General features: G+C 38.3%; 1 protein-coding gene across 3 annotated transcripts; it reads right to left on the bottom strand.

Annotated features, from left to right (window-relative positions):
• Positions 1–688: 688 nt before the first annotated feature.
• On the bottom strand, positions 689–11,375 carry ppardb (peroxisome proliferator-activated receptor delta b). Of its 3 annotated transcripts, none has more exons than XM_024293543.2 (8): positions 11,357–11,375; positions 7,406–7,793; positions 7,184–7,335; positions 6,954–7,092; positions 4,546–4,748; positions 3,762–3,968; positions 3,314–3,557; positions 689–1,607 (listed from the first exon to the last, which is right to left on the bottom strand). In XM_024293543.2, exons 2-8 carry the CDS (start codon positions 7,728–7,730, stop codon positions 1,360–1,362), a joined length of 1,518 nt encoding a protein of 505 aa, XP_024149311.1. In that variant the 5' UTR covers positions 7,731–7,793; positions 11,357–11,375; the 3' UTR covers positions 689–1,359. The 3 variants fall into 3 exon arrangements, with proteins under 3 accessions (XP_024149311.1, XP_024149308.1, XP_024149310.1); XM_024293540.2 differs by lacking the exon at positions 11,357–11,375 and adding an exon at positions 9,273–9,665; XM_024293542.2 differs by lacking the exon at positions 11,357–11,375 and adding an exon at positions 9,010–9,162.
• Positions 11,376–13,072: the final 1,697 nt, after the last annotated feature.

Raw genomic sequence — 13,072 nt, forward strand, 5'->3', positions numbered from 1 at the left:
ACAGACTCCCATACAAGTAAAGCTCACTACAGTCATTGATGCTCAATGTGTACTTTGGATATTTATCAAAAATAGTTTCAGAGTAAAGCGGTACTTCTAAAAGTTGACTTTTGAAACTATATTTTCTTTTAAAACTGACACCATTTATCTTCTGCACAATAAAAGCATATTTATAACAGATTTATAAAAGGGGAAAAAAAATAAAAGAAAAACCTTTGAACTCACAAGAAAACTATCAACATGAATGCTTTTCTACAAATCACACAAAAAACAGACAGCTTTGAGTTAAATCACAGTTATCAAGATTGTCAAGTTTCTCAGAAACAATATTATGGCTCAGGATGATGGGAAAATGTTCCAATGTACCGACGAATCAAGACGTCCCTTTGGGAAATTGTTTTTTTAGCTTGCTTGTTGGTGTAAGATCTATTGTTAAACATTAAATGAACATGCTTGGAGCACAAACCAAAACTTGTAGTGCTTCGTCATATCATAATTATTCCGGTTCATGATAATTAGTAACATAAACTGATTAAGAACTGTATTTTTCCTAAGATAAAAAAATGAAGTAAAGTCTAACAAGCTGGTCAGTTTTTTCAAGGTTCATTTGACAATAGTGTCAGTTAGAGAGAATATAACAAAGTAAATCACAACTCCAAAGTTAAATAGGCTTGAAAAAAAATCTAAATAATTTGTATCTTATATTTATTGACAAATGGAAAAGGTATTGCACTGACATTTGCACCCAGAGAGCTCTACAATGCTGGAGCCAGCCCAGTTTGTGTTCTTGAAACCATATGGCAAAGTGGTGGTCAATGATGAGACGATGATGATGTAAACAAATAAATCTGTGCATCTTCAGCTCCATGAAGTCTTGAATCAACTACAATCACTTGTGCAAGAAATAAACTGACATCTGTGTTTCATTTGAACTACTTTAAGCCATAGGTAAAAGGAACTTGAAATGTTTTCCATTTGCATCAGAACACAGAGCTGAGAAAGATCTTCTCTCTACAAAGCTGCTCTGGGGCCAGCTCTGCTATGTGGATGAAACAAGAGAAGCTTCAGCAAGAAAACATATCACTCTTCCTGTTAAGTGACCGTTGTGGGAAACTAAGGCTTGCTGGAAATGATTCCAGATGCTCCTCACACACACACACACAAACACATGCTCCCATTGCTTTTTCTGAAGGTAACACTGACGTTGTGATTGTTAGCCCTGCCAGGATAATTTGCCTCATCTGTGTGTTAAAACCATGCCCATACGTGGAACAGTGCTTAACCCAGATGCAGTGTAGAATTATACCTTTAGAATCAGTCTGTAACAGTATTGCTGAACTTAGTTTGTGCTGGAGATATTTAATACATGTCTTTGTAGATCTCCTGTAGTAGAGGGTGGAGCGAGGTCTCCGATTCAGTTTTTTTAATCTTTTGGACGAGCTGAGCGTTTTCTGTAACCAACTGTCGGAGGTCAGCCATCTTCTGAAGAAGCTTGGGAAAGAGGTAGAGAGAGTCAGAATGGTTTGCTTGGAGGTGGAGGTCCAGGGCCTGGAGAATGTTGTCCTGACTCTGTTCCACCTGCTTCACATTCATTAGCCCGGGACGATCTGTGTAAGACACCAAAAGAAAAGTACAGACGAGGTTATTAAAGGTAATCCAAAAGGAAGACGACCATTAGTTACAGCACAAAATCTACACTTTATCCCTTACTAAATAATAAGATACACAGTTGTTAAAATGAAGCATTAAAACATCAATAATTATGTGTTACTTCATTGCTCAACATGTTCTCTTCAATAAACAGTTTGAAAAATGAAACTAAATGCAGATTTATCTAGTGCTTAAAGGCCTAGTAAAGACTGGCAAGACTGTCAAAAAATTTCAAAAAGGTTAAAAGACGATCAGACAGATACAATTATTGTATTGATCAAATGTTTGTTTTCATGATCAAACAAAGCAGTTTAGTAGGATAGAAGATATTTTACTAAACCATTCTAATCAGCTACTGTGCTGTGGTTAACTAAGTACATTAAAACTTGATTTTTTAAATGTATTTATTTATTTTAAGAACAAATAGTTTTATTCATTAAAAAAAACAAAACAAAAAATACATAAGGAATTAAAGGAACAACACAATTCTCTGGTGTCTTTTATTTTGAAAGCAGATCCTCCCTACACCGCAGGTTCAGATAACTAAAATAAAAAATCTGTTTAGGTGTAATTTAGATATTTGTGACTTCATTTAAAAACAATTACTTCCAACATAATGAATAATAAAAATAAAGTTGCCAGCTATCAAACATGTCCCTTAAAAATAAATAATGTATTTTTTCTTCATTACAATTTTGAGAATTTCCTGCAGTTTATTACATGAACAGAATTATTGTGTCAAAAAACACTAAGTATGACTTTTTAAATGTCTTTAAAGTTTAATAATAAACAGTTAATGAATACTTAAGTGTGCAATTTGAAAAGTCAGCAGCTCAGTCTGAGAAAATACCTAAACTCAAATTCAAAACTATAATCACACAAGAACGAGTGGAATTTTAAAGGGGAAAAAACACAGTATATGCACCAGAATTCCTCAATAAATCACCCTTTTTTCTACATTCAAAAACAAAAAGTTCAATAGGATAGTAACAAGAGCTTCAGTGCTCGCTCCAAGTACAAAGCATGAAATTTTAACAACCAGTTCAGATTATAAGATTAACTAGTAAACTTGACTCTACACTGTAATCCAGGAGAGCGTGCTCTGAAAACTGCAAACCCCGCTGACCTCCCATTCACCTAATATTGCTTGCTACAATAAAAATGGAACAAGAGAATCCTGACACAACAATAAGATATATAAACCTAAGAGGCGGTTGGAGGAAGTCAGATGGAAAAGTAATCATTAGCAATCAGGCTATTTGTCGGTTCTGGAAGCAGCAACTGGCTTTTCGTCCAATCACAAACCGGAGAACTTAGCTGAGCCAGCAACGCAAGGGAGAGTCAAACGTTTAGCTTTGTCTAAAACCTGTAAAACTGCCAACAACAAGAACTTGTTTGCAGTGAACCACTGCAGCAGAGATCAACAACAAACAGAGAAAACAAGTCGATCCCATGAACAAAAAGTTCAAAAAGTAGAAAAAAAAATACTTTTAATTCATTTGAACTTAATTTTGATTTTAAAAAGTACTTAAAATGCACATTATTGGTTAATAAATCTAAACTTGAGCAAATTACATTTAAGTTGGCATCAAAGATCAGATAAACCATAAGATACAAACACTAAAATACCAGCAGAAGTGTTACACAAACCCATCCGGCTCACCTCCACAGAGAATGATGGCAGCAACAAACAAGGCCAGGTCACTGTCATCCAACTCCAGAGCGTTGAACTTGACAGCAAACTCAAACTTGGGCTCCATGATTTCACTGAAGGGCTTCCTCAAGCTCCGCAGGAACTCTCTTGTGACAAAGCCTTTACCGTTGGCTACCAGAAGTCCATCTTTGTTCATGAGGGATGGAAGCATGGCAAAAATAGCCTCGTGAACGCCGTATTTGAGCAGAGTCACCTGTGGAGAGCACAGAGGATGGTATCAGCTTTTGTTGCTCCACAAGAATCTCAGCCCAGCAAGTTTGACACGTTTCATAACTCCAGGACAGGATTTAGGTGACCCTGTTACCCCATTTGAAAAGAAAGAAAAATCAAGTGAAGAAATTTTTTTTTTTTCGAAAATGCAACATTTGAATATTTTTGGCTCAATAAAGCATCCTACCTGGTCATTAAGATAGAGGTCCACAAACCCTGGAATGCACTTGGCAAACTCAGTGAGCTCCCGCACCGTTTCCACCGTGGTGCACTGACACCGGTAGAAGACATGAACTCCTATCTCCTTGGTCAGCGGTGCACCTGGAACTAACTGACTCCATACTAAACCACTTTCTGCTTTCCAGAGAGTTTCCACATCGTAGATCACAAACGGCTGACGGGACAGAAACAGAGACAGAAAAATAAACAAATGCTGCTTCTTTTTAAACACCAAACCAACACTTCATTTTAGGTTTTTCCTAAATTATCTACTAGAGATTTCTCACATATTTTTTGCACTTCTATTTGTGCATAACTTAATCTTTCATTCTTATTTTTCTTTAGAGTTTTTGTTTGTTTGGTTAAAACATTAATGGTATATTTTTACTTAAACTTTGAATCTTGCATCCAAAAATGTCTGATTTCTGCCCTCCGTGTTCACATACATCTTAAATTATATAACTTGTTTGGAATTTTTAGATATTTTCAGAATAATTATGTGCATTTCTTTCAAATATTTTAGGCTTTCATGAAGACATTCTTGTAAAACCGTAGAAAAACTAAAGTATAAACTCATATATTGCCGGTATAAAGTAATCATAATGTTCAGTCATGCAGTAATAAAACATCAGACTGTAAACATAAGGTTAGAAAAAAAAATAGAGGAACATGTCAGAGGAATATTTTTCCATTACTGAATTGCATGTGTTATATACACAAGGTCGGATTACATCAGAGTCTCGATCACATACAGAGGTGCTGCTGGTTTTGCCCGTCAGGATGCTGCGAGCCTTCTTCTTGGTCATGCTGAGATTCTTTAGGTAGGCTGTGTTGACTTGTTTGGCCAAGGTCTTCAGGTCCGAGCCACCTGGTTTGCTGACATTCATTTCCTCAGCGAGCAGGCCTGCTACCAGCTTCTTCCTCTCCGCCTCAGGCATACGCCCATATCGGATTGCTGCGTAAACACACAAAGAGGTGTTTGAGATTCGATTTAAAATAAATAATTTTACCTAGCCCGTCTTGTTTTGATTTCAGAAAACAGCTCTGGTTGTGCACATTTCTCTCCATGAAGTTTCTCTCTTGACATGCTGGTCCCCACATGAACCTGCAAGAATTCTGAGAACATCAGGGACAGAACTTCTGACTTCAGAACTTCCACAGAGTCGGGACTAAACATGGTTCAATCTAGAGCGGTCTTCCTGATGATGTCAGATCAAGGGTGGGCAAACTACATATGCCAACATTTAATCTGGCCCAAAAACTGGAATAAATTATACTGATATTCCTTATTCTTGTTGTCAATCTGGTCATTTCTCATTTATGGTGCAGTCTAAATACATTGACTTTTGCTAAGGTGCAAAGAGTTAATTCTGCATTTAATGCATTGTTTTCTGATGTTCTGTGTGTTTTCTGAGTTGGAAAGTATTTTTTTAATCATTTATAAACCATCTGAATGCAGCACTTCACTAAGTTTGCATTTTTCCCTTAGAGACATCAAACCATTGGTGCAACTGGCACCAAAATGAGAAAAAAGTCAGTTTTGAAATTAAAACTCTGTTTTAAAGTAAATAAATATATTTTCCATCAAAATTAAAGCATATTTGTGCCCAGAGTGCGTGTTATTTCTTTCTCTTATGAGGTGCAATACCAAATCACGCCACGCTTCTGCTCCTGGTCTGGCCCAACATATTTTAGAACCCTTTTGCCTCGTTTCCACTGCGCGGTACGGACCAGAACAGTCCCCTCTTGGCAAGTTTAGAATGGTGATTCTAATTTAAGTGAGCGCCTTCATGAGCGTTGGACCATCAAAGCACATCTGAGGTGTAGACCGATGACGTAGCTGTGCGTCCAAATAGTCCAACAACAGTGAAAGAGAAGCTGCATCAGCCGACTTAAAAAGTGACAGAAAATTATAAAGATAACAGCGGAGGATCGTTATAACCTGGAGCAGGTGTTTATCATGGATAGAGCTGGAACAGTCTATTGTTCTGAATTGAAAAAAAAAACAAACTCTTTATGTTGACCAACACTCCAATGTTATTAAATAAATGTTTTACAAAGCACGATCTGAAGTGTTTTTGATGAGAATGGATCGGGAAGTCTTCGGTCGCGGGGGTCGAGTGAGACGCAGATGGAAACAGGGTGTGTGTGAGTGTGTCCGTGTTTATGGATTCGGTGCGTCTCCGGTCCCCAATCCCCGCAAATAAGGGGGAATACTATATGTAAAGAATGTATTATTTTATGCAAGAAGACTGCAGGGGGCGAAGAAGAACACAGCAAAAAAGAGGACAAAACTTTCGGTTTGGATCTTGAGTCGGGATAAGCGCTGGTCAGACACTTGCTGTTGCTGTAAAACTTTTCCGCCAAACAATGGGTTACAAAGTGTGACAACAGAGGCTCAACCTTCAAGGGTCCATTCCATTTTTCTATGGACCTACGACCGAGGGCCAGAAATCGTACCAGTTGGGTCCATTTTGTACTGGAAACGCTCAAGAGTCCAGTCCCTGGACTGCTTAGTGGAAACGAGGCATTTGTGGCCCAAGAGTCAACCTCTGGTCTGAAAATGTTCAGATTCAGGCTTAAAAATGTTTGTTTATAGCTCAGTTTATGACAGTTGACAGTATTTAATCTGAACATTTCTCTTCTAATTTTGTCTTAAAGTGATACTTAATCCCAATTTATGATTTTTCATGTTTGGATTGGAAGTTTTGTTCTTATAATTTGTCTTTTTTCCTAAATTATTATTATTTTTTAAACTATATCATAAATAAACCTCACTGATAAAATCCCAAAGGAAAGAGTTAAAATAACCCACTTTTAGTAAAACACTACTTTTGTATTAATAACCACTAACTTCAAAAGGTTTTAATTTAGAGTTAAAAGAAGCTTCAAATTCAGTAATAAACACCTTTCACAGTGTTGCTGGTTTGTGGGTTTCTTTAGTGCAACTTTGCATAATTTTTTTAACAGCACAGATAGAACAGAGTTTAAACAATATAGAAAAGTATGAAAAAGTTGACGTCAATCTGAGAAAAGTTTGTAGAGTGGGGTTTTACAGCCTTAAGACATCTATAATTATTGTAAAACACAAAGATGACTACTTTGCGGATTTCAGCCATTGTGTATTGTCATTTTGTAACTGTGGAAACGGTTATCTCACCATCGTGGGACATTCCCAAAGACAGGCACTTCTGGAAGCGACAATATTGGCACTTATTACGATTCTTCTTCTGAATCTTGCAGGAACGCTCACAGCGCTCATATTCCAGCTTCATCCGTACGGTCCGCCGGAAAAAGCCCTGCATTCCAAACAACACAAAGCTACTTTAACAGCTTGTTTTAGGAAAACTTTAGGACTTTTTTTTTTCCTTCTTCAGCAATGCATCTTACCTTACAACCTTCACAGGCGTGGACGCCGTAGTGGAAGCCGGAGGCTTTGTCCCCACAGACCTTACACTCTACACTGATACCAGAGCCTGCATTGTCTTCTCTGCCAAGACGGAGCTGCTCTGACAGTGAGGGTGATGAAGTATGGGACAAGTCTGCATGGGGAAATAATTACATGTCAGGAGTTTACTTAAACAGCTGAGATTTTATTGCAGTTTCTTTTACCTGTGTAGCTAGAAGACGCATTGTTGTTTTGCTTGTGATTATTCTCCTGATCTTTGCATTCCCCCCGCTTTTCCTTCTGGTCCCTTTTCGGGCTTTTAGAAGAGGGCGCTTCCTCCTTCCCCTCCTCGTCATCACTTTCCCTGGTTTTTAACTCCTGCATGTCTGTCAGCTCAGATACACTCGTCTCCCCACAGCTGTCAGAGCCCGCAGACTCTCCCTCTGGGTGTTTCCACCGGACATCGGCAGTGTCCTGGGGGGACGAGGGCTTGAAATAGCCATTTACTCCTTCAAGCTGCTCAGCCGCAGAATGCTGAAACCTGTCCATGGTTCCTGTTGAAGCTGACTCAGCGACTCATCTCCTGTCATGTAGCCATCATAGCGTCACCCTCTGAAAACAAATAGAATTCTAAATATACAGCAATTTGATGAAAGAAAAGACATTCAATGGTATTTGGACTAAATATGAAAGTACTCTGTATATAAATTTGCACTAGCGTGAGTGGTTAACGGTCTATCAAAACATCCAGCATAGTCAAAACAATTCCATGAAAGTCCGTTATTCATACAAGCAGCATGTTTGTGTGTGCAGTAAGTTTTCTGGTGAAAACATATTGGGTCATTTATTTTTGGATTAGCTCGGTTATGACTGAAAAGAGACTATTGAATAATCTTTCTGCACCTCTGAGTGGGTCAATAGCAGCTACTTTGTTGGAACACCCAATGAACGTCCTGGATAATAATAAGCTTACAACATGATACACGTGGACGGCATTCATGTCTGGATTACCAGGATGTGTGGAGCAGCTGGAGGAGACAAAAAGCCCCAGTCTATCAACACTCTGAAAGGCCTCATTTTTGAGGAAAATAATAATGTATAACACCTTGATAATTAAGTATGTGAAAAAAATCTCATATCAGTCTGGCTTTTTGTTACTGGACATCTACATACAGTTTAGAATGGATTATTTTGAACTTGGTATAGCCAAAAATGTCACAAATATAGATTTATTTAACTACAAATATAGCTGTTTTTGATGCAAAACAACTATTGTGTTTGTTCATTCTCACAATTGCCTTTTGATGCTTTAATTTTCATTGCAAAATCAAATTACTTATATCCAAGCCTTAATTTATAAAGCAAAAACTTGCAAATTCAGTTCAGAATTGCTCCAACTTTTATTTTTCTGGAAAAACACTTAGAAAAAGTAAAATATAGTGAAGAAAATGTTTGCGTCAGATTCGTGGCTGTGTACCAGGTCCTTGTTTTGAGGGAAAGGGTGCGTGAACTATGTACACACTGTGCAACACTGATTGCTTGTTGAGGCAGTCATATTTTTACCACTAGGCCCCCTGGTGGATAAACCCGGCACTGCATGTAGTTAATAGCTTGCACAAACAGCAAATGCTTACAAAGATTGAACTTTCAAAGCGAGTGACCTCACTGCACAGTGTCTAAAGCTGGTACTCAATGCAGACTTAGCTTCTCCCCAAATATTGTGAGCAATAAAACCATGTTCTGGCTGTTGAGACAAGTCGAGCTATCAACCTGTCACGCTGGTTCTCGGAAGTGTCTGCTAACTAAGTGGGGATTGTGAGGCACTTACATGACTGAAACTGGATACAAGCACTCGAAAAACGGGAAAAACCACGACCAAGTCACAGAAAAAGCTGCCGCTAAACGCGTTTATCCTTCAAACTGTGAGAACTTAGCATTGCCAGACAATTTTAACTCGTCGACGAGCGTCGGCTCAGTCAGCTAACTCAGCTAGTTGGCTACTAACCTTGATGTTGACTGAGTACTATTAGCTTTAGCGTGGCTAACCAACATTCCCGTGTGTTTAAATAGCTGGCTACACAGTTAGCTTACCTGTCCTGCCGCGAGCTCACACGAAGTTTACGTTACGATGCGGACACAAAACACAGCGGTGGCGAAAAGAGTCCAGTCCGGGTTTATTCTGCTGTTGACAAACTAAAAAACCCAGCGGGGGAGGCGAGAAACGAGGGCTAACGTCAGACTGCTAAGTATCCCAAACTTCAACATTTAGGCCTTCACGCGGGCTTTTAAACAGCACATTTTTGGTGGCGAGGAAAACAATGCTGGTTTGTTTTTTTTATATATATATCACACACACGAACCAAGCTAACTTTAGCCCTGTCTCTGCCACAGTCCCTGGCTTAGCTTTTACTTTGCTTTCCTTTGATTTGCTTCACTGACTGACTCCCTCCTCCTCCTTCTCCTCCTCCTGCTGCTCCTCCTTCTTCCTTGTCACATGTCAGGACGACACAGAGGTTCACATCCCACAGAAAACAGCCCGAACATCCTAAAGTGGAGAGAATCCAGCCTTAAAAATGAATAAAATATACTAATCTTTTGAATCCAAATACATAAAAATTGCGTTTTGCCAAGTGTGAAATTATTTAAAGAGGTTAATATATAATAGTGACTAAAGTTGGTTCTAAAGGTCATCATACATGCATATTTGAGTGAAATAGTTTCATTAATAAACTATATTTAAAAAAAACGTATTAATTGACGTATTCAATGTGTTATGTTAGGCTCGTAATTAATAATGATATCAAATTTTATATGTGGCCACTTTTACCTTCAGAACTGCATTTATTCTATGTGGAGTAGATGTAACTACATTGTAAATATTCCAGAGTTTGGTCTATATATTGACATGACAGCTGCATATTTGTTGTCTGCACATCCATCAAGACAATCTCCCGTTCCACCACTTGGTGATCTATTGGGTTGAGATGTGAGGTTCAAGAAACCAGTCTGAGGGTGTATTCAGACGGTTTGCTTAAAAGTGAAGCAGTTTGTTCCTGAACAAGAATTTCAGTCTGAATACACCCAAGCCCACTCTGGTCTAGAACCAGGAACCGCTCTCTGACCAATCTTTTGAGATGTTCTTCATAGCCAAAGTCTCCGTAACCACCTTGCAGCCAGCATGCCTCTGCCGTAAGTTTGAATAAATTAACTATCCAGACAAAGTTTGAGAAGCTTAGGACTTTGATTATTCTTTCATTGCTTTGCCTGAACCACATATTTTCAAGTTAATTACTGAGGAGATCTTTAGCCATGCGGTTTTGTTTACAAGCTGATTCAAAACAGAAATGTCCAGTTGATGGTTGCCTGAATACAGACCGAAGGCTGTATTCAGGCTACAGGACTGAAGTTAAGCGACTTTGGTCCAGATCAATGGATTTTTCCCGTCTGAATACACCCTGAGATGATTCAGCTTTATGACATGGGGAATGATCCTGCTGGAAGTAGCATCAGAAGATGGTACAGTGTGGTCATAAAGAGATGGAGATGGTCAGCAACAATACTCGGGGAGACAATGGTATTGTGACGATGCTCAACTGGTACAAACGGCCCCAAAGTGTGCCAAGAGAATATCCCTCACACCAATACAACACCACGTCCAGCCTGAACTGTTGATACTAGGAAGGATGGATCCATGCTTTCATGTTGTTGATACCAAATTCTGACCCTACCATCCAAATGACACAGCAGAAATCAAATCATGCAAAGTTTTCCGAACTTCTGTTGTCCAGTTTTGGTGAGTCTGTGTGATTGTAGCCTCAGTTTCCTGCTCTTAGCTGACAGGAATGGCATCTGATGTGATCTTTATCTGCTGTAGCCCATCTCCCTCAAGGCTGGATGTGTTGCGAGTTCTGAGATCCTCTTCTGCAGATCTTGGTTGTAACTAGTGCCTGAGTTACCGCTCCCGTTCTAGCAGCTGAAACCAGTCTGACCATTCTCCTCTGACCTCTGGCATCAACAAGGCATGGATACTGGATATTGGATATTTTCTGTTTTAGGAGCATTCTCTAAACTCCTGGTTGTGCATAAACATTCCAGTGGATCAGCAGTTTCTGAAATACTCAGACCAGTCTGTCTGTCACCAACAAACATCCCACATTCAAAATCTCTTCAGTCACCTTCCATCCCCTTCGAACTGCAGCAGATTGTATTGACCGTGTCTACATGCCTAAATGCATTGAGTTGCTGCCATGTGATTGGCTGATTATAAAGTTTTGTTAACGAGCAGTTGAACAGGTGGGCCTAATTAAGTGGCCAGTGAGTGTAAATATATTCATTTTTTGCAGTAAAAATAGCATATTCCTTTACAGGTTTTGTTAGCTTTGCTGACATAAAAAAAATGTTTTCATAAACTTTACACTCACTCAAACTGTCACAGTCAGTTCCCAGGCGTTTTCAGACATGTTGCACCAAGTGTTTACCTCAAGACTGTGGACATCTGTTGGTAACTGTTTGCAGACTGATGAGGACAAAAAGACATCGTTTTAGATTAGCATGACTCTTGCGGTGTGTTAAACTTTGAAGAGTGTTTGAAGCGTCTATGTCTGCGTGTGACAAATGAAATGTGAACTTTTGCCTTCAGTGTGAAGGAGATTTTTGGACTTTTTCCTCCACAGCACTCTGGAATGCCCCAGAACACTTTGTTCCAGGAGTCACAGCCAGGACAAAATGCAGAAAAAAAAACAAGATCTAAGAGATTTTTTTAATTAATGCTGGTTTAGTGAGTTTGCTGAGAGTACACTGTGTCAACAGGACCTCTTTATGTTTAACCCCTGCCAACAACTACAAAGTTGTATGATTTTGGTAATTTATTTAAGAAATTAGTTAGTTTTTTTGCATTATAATGTTTTTTTTTTCAACAAATCAGAGCTCAACTATTTTTTTTATTTAAGTTTTAGTAAACAATTATCCACCTAAAGTCAGATTGCAGTGATTTAAAGGTTGTGCATTAAACAGAGCACTGAAAAAAGTAAATGACAAAAAACTTCCATATGGTAGCTTTTGTGCCCAAAAAAAATATATCCACCAAGTTTTAATTTTTGATTTAATAATTTTGACATATCAATCCCTTTATGCCTGGATTCATTTTCAGCAACTGAAAAAAAAAAAGAAAAAGAAAAAAAGTCTCAGGGACTGAAGCTGGGCCCGGTTACTGTTACTAGACGTTTACTAGACAAAGGGACTTTAATTAGGTTATGCTTTGAACCTTTTATTAATGAAAAGAGGTAATTAAATCAACTTCGGATAACTCATTGTAAGCAGAAGAAAAAGAAGCCAAAAAAAATGTGGCGACCAAGCTCTCCCTCTCCCCTCTATTAATTCCAGGTGCAAATCAATGTGTATTAAAATCACAAAAAATGTCTCCTCCCACTTACATGTGACCCACCAGGTATCACTGCAAACTATACTGTAATCTAAAAACAACAATTTTCATTCACCGTAATACAAGCAACAGTTAATTCAAGGCTCCTGCACAAGTAGATGTTATATTTAGGAAATTTTGGAGCCGAAGTGGTTTGATGAACATTTGCATCAATGAACCTGTATTTTTTAATTCAGTTTAACTGAGACTTAAAAAAAGTATTATTTTGTAGTGTTCTATGTGTTTTGTTTAAATGCTTAAATTAAAACAAACAAAAAACAAAACATCAAGGTGTTAAGTTGTGAGATGTTAAATAATTCTGACTTACCAGATTTTTTTGAGTGACAGAAACAGGCTTCTATTCTTCAAACAGACTCATGTAAAGACATTAAAATAAGTTCAGGCAGCATGTAATTTGCACAGCTTGTCAAGTGATGTCTCTGTTTGCTTCGGTTTTATTTGGTTGAAATGA

This window comes from Oryzias melastigma, linkage group LG7, assembly GCF_002922805.2.
Source record: "Oryzias melastigma strain HK-1 linkage group LG7, ASM292280v2, whole genome shotgun sequence".
Taxonomy (NCBI): Eukaryota; Metazoa; Chordata; class Actinopteri; order Beloniformes; family Adrianichthyidae; genus Oryzias; species Oryzias melastigma.